Genomic DNA, 6,792 nt, shown 5'->3' with positions numbered 1-6,792 from the left:
GGGTTTGAACCGCCAGCCTTCTGGTGAGCAGTCAAGTGCCTTAGGTACTATGCTACCAGAGCTCCCACTTTCTTAATTAGTCTCACTATTTCTATTGTTGTTAGTCACAGTTCATTTACATTGTAGCTAGAGTGATCTTTTAAAATATAAATTAGAATTTGTTGTTTCCCTGCTTAAAATCCTCCCTAGTGTAAAATCTAAATTCTTTACCTTGGCTGACTGATTTGATCTGTTTCTTACCTACTTTTTCTTGCCTTGCCGTACATTCTTCTGCCACACTGACTTTCTGTTTTTAGATACATCAAGCTAATGATCACCCTGGCTCCTTTGTGCTATGCTCTTCCCTCCATTTAGAATGCTCTTATCTCTAAATCATATACAAAGAGTCCCCAGCTTATGAGGTGTTTGAGCTACAGCAAGCCATACTTAATGACTGTTAGTATATTTGGAACACTGCATCTTCCTGGGAAGAAGTTAAAAGAAAATGTGTGCAAGGGATATGGAAAAAATTGCTGAGTTACGTGAACCCTCTCCAAGCATTTGATTAGGATAGTATGATGGATGTGATTTGGTAAAAAGACCATCCATGTGGCAATAACGCTGAGTTTACAACTTGCTGACATGGAACAGTTCGTAGATCATGAAGTAGGACTTACTGAGTTTTGAAGAGGAAAGAAATGCTGAAGAAAAAGGAAATAATGCAAAAGAGGAAGGAGAGAAGTTGTCAAAAATTTTACAGTAAAATGATAAGCTGAAATTTTTTCTAAACTAAATCAGGGGCTTCAGTTGCTTGAAAATATGACCCAAATGCTGATTGCTTTGCTAGTTGATAGTTGGTGTTTTGGTTACCTAGTGCCGCTCCGACAGAAATACCACAAATGGGGTGACTTTAACAAACAGAAGCTTATTCCCTTACAGTTTTGGAGGTTAGAAGTCCGAGTTCCAGGTGCCAGGCTGTAGGTGCTGGGTAAGCCCCTGACCTTGGGCTTCAGCTCTGCCTCCTGCTCCACACCCACTGAAGCTAGAGGCATCTCTTTACTCAGGCAGCTGCTGGCTTTTGCAACTGACAAACCCAAGGTCAACAAGTGAAAAGGCACAGTCCCAATATTACCAAACCACCTGGCAGGTCACTGATTCAAGTCCATTAAAAGTCCCAAGATTGGCTGAGCATGGCAGTCTGCTGAATGAAGACTGGGCTACATATAGGGTTCAAGCATGCCAAAAAGCTGGAGACCTGCCTCAGAGTTGCTTCTTATATACTGGAAGCAGCCCACATCCCTAAAGCAGCTATTCAGCTGCTCCAGTAGGTTCCACCATGGAGTTCATTACCTGTCTCACCAGGGAGAATAACTACATCCAGCTGCCCAACCATTCAACCAGGCCCAGCCAAGTTGACATACAACCTTAACTATCACAGTCAGATTTGGAAAGCAGTGAGATGTTAACACAAAAATATGAAGAAAAAGAAAAGGCTCATACAGACAACTCTCTTTAATTTTCTGAGTAAAAGCACCATCCTCATTCCTACGGATAATCCAGATGATTCAGAACCTTCACAAGTGGAGTTATTACTGCAAATGACAAAATGCCGATGTCACCCATCCAACTATTTTATCATCAGAGTAAATTTTTATGATTTGTGTATTTTTTTAATGTATGTATATATTAAAATCTATCTGTAAGTTTATATGTATTGTTTCCAACTCCCAAAGACAAAGATTGCATATATAAAGATACTGATAATAAAAGACAATGATAATGAAAACTACACAAACAAACAAACAAAGAACAAGGTAGTCAACTTATGTCAGAACTGACTTACAATGGAGTCATTGGAATGGAACCCCGTTGTAAATTGTGGACTACCTGTAGTTTTCTAGCCATTCTGGCTAAATTTTGAATTCTCTTTTCCTGCATTTCTTTTTGCTCTTCTCCATACCAACCTATGAGTAAATCTTGTTGGTTTTACCTTTAAGATATCTCAGAATCTGTTCACTTTTTACCACACATACTTTGTCACCATCATCTCTGCCTGGTATGTTTCAGGTGCCTCCTAACTTGCCTTCCTGTTTCTACTTTTACTGCCCTACTCTACTTCTCACCTAGTTTTTATTTTTTTTAATAGACTTTATATTTTAGAATAGTTTTAGATTTTCAGAAAAATTGAGAAGATAGTACAGAGACATCCTTATTCTTAACATCATACATTAGTATGGTTCATTTGTCACAATTAATTCATCAATTTAGACACATTATTATTAACTAAAGTCCATGGTTTATTTGAATTTACTAGTTTTTACCTGTTGTCTTTTTCAGTTCTTGAATCCCATCCAGGGATTCAAGGATACCACATTACATTTACTTGTCATGTATCCTTAGGCTCCTCTTGGCTGTGAAAGTTGGTCAGACATTCCTTGGTTTTGATGCACTTGACTGTTTTGAGGAATACTGGTCAAGTATTTTGTGGGATACTCCTGTGTTGGGATTTGATTTTTTTTTTTTTTTTCATGATTAGATTGAGTTTATAGGTTTTGGGAGGAAGACTACAGAAGGAAAGTGCCATTTTCATCACATCTCATCAAGGGTATATACTAGCACATGATCTAATCCTGCATTAGTTCTCTGAATTTATCTCCTATTGCTCACAACCTTATAAATTCTAACCTTGTTTATTAGCTCCTTAAAGTTTCTAAAGCATACCAAACTTGCTTCTGCCTCAGAGCCTTTGTATTTGCTGCCTCTGGGCCTCAGGTACTCTCCCTCTAGGTAACAACAAACTTCACACCCCAAATTTTGGTCTCTGCTCAAATGTCACCTTATCAGAGGGTCTTCATTGAGTGTTTTATAAAAATTGCACATCACTCCCATCATCCTCTATTCCCTTACACTGCTTTATTTTCTCTCCCATTTATCATTACATGACATATTTACTTTTTATTTGTTTATTGTCCCTACCACCCACTGGAGTGTAAATTTCATGAAAATATGAGCTTTGTCTGTTTTGTTCATTCTCTATTCCCAGCAACTAGAACCATGCCTGGCACATAGAAGATGCTCAATAAATAGTTAACAATTAATGAAAGTCCAAATTGCTTTTTAGAAAAATTGTGACAATTTTTAACTTACTAAGCAGTAGGGAAACTTCCTAAGCAATAGGGAAATGCTTATTTTGCTGTATCTTGCACAGCATTGAATGTTGTCTTTTGAAATATGTAATAGGTAAAAATTGTTGCTTTTAAATATACTTTGATGATTACTAGTGAAGGAAAATTCATGTATTTTTAGTTGTATGTTCCTGTCTATTGAATTGTTTCTTCATGTTTTATAAGTTATTTATGACTTCTATATGACTAGATAGATTACTAGTATAATAGGTACATGAAAATAACTTATTTTTCTTCCTTTAGGTTATTATAGTGACCACATCACCAAGTTCAACCTTCGTGCCCAACATTCTCTCCAAATCCCATAACTATGCAGCAGTCACTAAGCTTGTACCAACATCAGTCATTGCTTCCACAACGCAGAAGCCACCAGTGGTTATAACTGCTCCGCAGTCTTCTCTGGTCAGTAGTAGCAGCAGTGGCAGCAGCAGTTCTACTCCATCACCTATTCCTAACACAGTTGCGGTAACAGCTGTAGTATCTTCCACACCATCAGTGGTCATGTCAACAGTAGCACAAGGTGAGTGGTGATTTATCATTTAATTCTGTCCCTGCTGGTATGTGGGAGTTTTGAAGAAAACTATGTGAATGTGTTTTTGTGCTTGAATGTAAAGGTTCCTACTCTTAATATAAGAGGTCACCAACCCCATTCCCCTCAATTTGAGAGTGTCAATATAGTGGGTTGCTCAGTTTTCTTACATTAATGTGTTTACCCTGAGTTTTGTTTTAAAATGCATAATGCATAATTACCTAGGAAGTTAGCATTCATAAAATGGTTAAATCTTGTCACAACAAACTGTAAAAGACTAATACACTGACTAATACATCCTATACACTGAATATTTTTAAGGAGCAACGTGAAATTATATTGCTATAGTTTCTTCAGCAGAAGCAACATACACAACCTCTAAAAGCTGGTTGGATGATGGAGGTGTTAACTGAGAGAGGAACCAAGTGCTGAGCTGGAGCACAGTTGGTGCTTACTAGCAGAGAAAGGGAAATGTGGAAGCTTAAGTTCCATCTTAACTTAAATCAGTTTGGCTCTCCTCTATATCTTTGTATATTCCTTCCATGTGAAAGGCAAGTAACATACTATCCAAAAATTTCTTTTTAGAGTCTTGTTAGGTTTAAGGCAAAAATCAAAGGAAAGCATTCATTAACAGAATTAATAGCCATATTTGTAATCTATCAAAAAGAACGTAGAAACAATATAGTACAGTACTTGGTATTAGTTTTCATTGTATTTGAATAAAATATAGCTTAGACTGGGGCTATATCCTAGACTGGGACTTCGCTAGTTTATGAATTAGTAGTGAAAGCAAGCACTCATGTAGAAAAATACAATGTTTTTCTGAATGTAGATACTCAAGGAAACTGATAGTTCTAGTTTCTGTTCTAGAGATACTTAATTTAGATCTTATTAGTGCTAAGAAATTGGGACATTTTATTTTTTAAAAAAGTAAACGTTTGTGGAGGTGGCAATATATAGACTGCAGTTGTGATTCTGATGTTGGGGTTTATGCAGCAGCTTTTATGTATTTTTTGGAAAAGATGCGGTTCAGTGTTGTCTTCTACTGGAGACTAGAGACAGGCTGTTTTAAAGCTAATGCATTTCTGGTTATTGTAGGGGTGACTGATGGTAGAAGGGGAAGGGTCTTAGTAGCACTAACTTGTTGAGTGACTCCATGTTTATAAGTGTTGAAGTGGTTTCAGAGATAGAAATTAGAGGGATTGTGGATGGTTGGCTCATGCTGTAGAAGTGGAAAGAAACTCCTTAGTATATGGAATATGGGAATTCTTAAAATTGTACCAGTTAAAATGGTTATTCTGACTGAGTCGGTTATCTAGAGGAAAGGATAAATAAATTTTTTTTTCTTATGGAAAATTTCGGGAGCTCTGGTAGCATATTGCCTAAGGCACTTGACTGCTAACCAGAATGCTGGCAGTTCAAACCCACCAGCCACTCCTCAGAAGGAAGGTTGGGCAATCTATTTCTGTAGTGATACCGCCTTGGAAACCCAAGGAGGGGTCACTATGAGTCGGGTCTCACTCGGTGGCACATAACAACAACAACAAATGGAAAATTTCAAACATTCAGAAGAAGTAGAGAGGATGGTAAAATAAACCGCACGTACTCTTTACTCGACTTCAGCAACCATCAACACGCAGCTAATCTTGTTTCATCTACACGCGATTCCTCCACACATACTCCTTCTCTTTCCTGGCACACATACCTGCCCTGGCATGTCTTGAAGCAAATCCTAGAATCATATAATTTTACCTATAATACTTAAGTATGTATCTCTAAAAGAAATATCATAACAATATGATTATCACCCCTAAAATTTTAAATAATAATTTCTTTATATAATAAAATACCCAATTAGTGTCCACATTTCCTTAATAATTTCATAATTTCTTTTTGCAATTGGGTTTTTAAAATTAGGATCCAACAAGGTACAGACATTGCAGTGATTGATATGTGTATCAATTATTTAACTTATTTATCTCTCTTCCCTTGAAATTTATTTGTTGAAGAAGCATCCATTTTTTGTGAGAGTTTTCTACAGTCTAGATTTTGCTGGTTTTATCACTATGGTGTTTAATGAGTTCTCCTACTCCATGTATTTTCATAAAACTGTTAGCTAAATCTAGACGCTTAATCAGATTCATGCATCATTGTTTTTAGAGGTAGGGGGAATGAACATTTTATAAGTGGTATTGTGTATTTCTGGAGTTCCTGGCTGGTGTAGATGGTTAATGTGCTCGACTATTAACCAAAAAAAGGTTGAAGGTTCAGGTTTACCTAGAGGTACCTCCAAAGAAAGGCCTATTTATCTACTTCCTGAAAATAAGCCATTGAAAAACCCTATGGAGCACAGTTCTGTTCTGACAGAGGCAGTCTCCATGAGTCTGAATCAACTGGAGGGTAATTGATTTATTTTGTATTTTCTGTTGTAACACATTGTTGTTGTCATTTGCCATCTAGTTGGACCCAACTCATAGCAACCCCTCCTTGGGTTTCCAAGGCGGTATCACTACAGAAGTAGAGTGCCCAACCTTCCTTCTAAGGAGTGGCTGGTGGGTTTGAACCGCCAGCATTCTGGTTAGCAGTCAAGAGCCTCAGGTACTGCACTTCCAGAGCTCCTTTGCAACATCTTATGAAGCACATAATGTGGGCTTGTCTCTTTTCTGATAGTAACATTGTTCAGTGGGTACAAGTGTTGCCAAATGGTTTTAATAGTTATTGATACTCTTTGCCAGAATGGTTTTAATAGTTATTGATACTCATTGCTAGGATCTTTTACTTTGTCGGTTAGCTGCAAAGTGGATTTTTATTTTCTTCATTTATTAGCTGGAATTCTTGAACTTTTTTTATTACCTTTGTTTACCCTGAGACACAGTTTACATAGGAAAAGCAGAATATAAATACCCTATTATTTTCATGTTTTTTGGGTAATGAGTTGGTTTGTTGACCAATGAGATTTTTATTCTATGTGTCATTAAGATTTTTGATTTATACCAATGCATTGCAGATAATTCTTTTTGTTGTTCAAATTGTTCCATTCTTTCCAGTGGGAACTTTTTAAAGTTGGTTCCTCAAATTCTTATTTGTCATGACAAAATG

General features: G+C 36.9%; 1 protein-coding gene across 1 annotated transcript in view; it reads left to right on the top strand.

The window, feature by feature from the left end:
• EMSY (EMSY transcriptional repressor, BRCA2 interacting) overlaps positions 1-6,792 on the top strand; it is a 115,107-nt gene that overhangs the window by 29,735 nt on the left and 78,580 nt on the right. Inside the window, exon 8 of the mRNA XM_007940915.2 lies at positions 3,408-3,684. Within this exon, the coding sequence (XP_007939106.1) occupies positions 3,408-3,684 (277 nt within the window). The remainder of the gene's footprint in view (positions 1-3,407; positions 3,685-6,792) is intronic.

The sequence above is a fragment of the Orycteropus afer genome, unplaced genomic scaffold (assembly GCF_000298275.1).
Source record: "Orycteropus afer afer isolate SDZICR_OR568_19922 unplaced genomic scaffold, OryAfe1.0 scaffold00074, whole genome shotgun sequence".
In the NCBI taxonomy this organism is placed as follows: domain Eukaryota; kingdom Metazoa; phylum Chordata; class Mammalia; order Tubulidentata; family Orycteropodidae; genus Orycteropus; species Orycteropus afer.
This window is presented reverse-complemented; position numbering and strand designations above follow the sequence as displayed.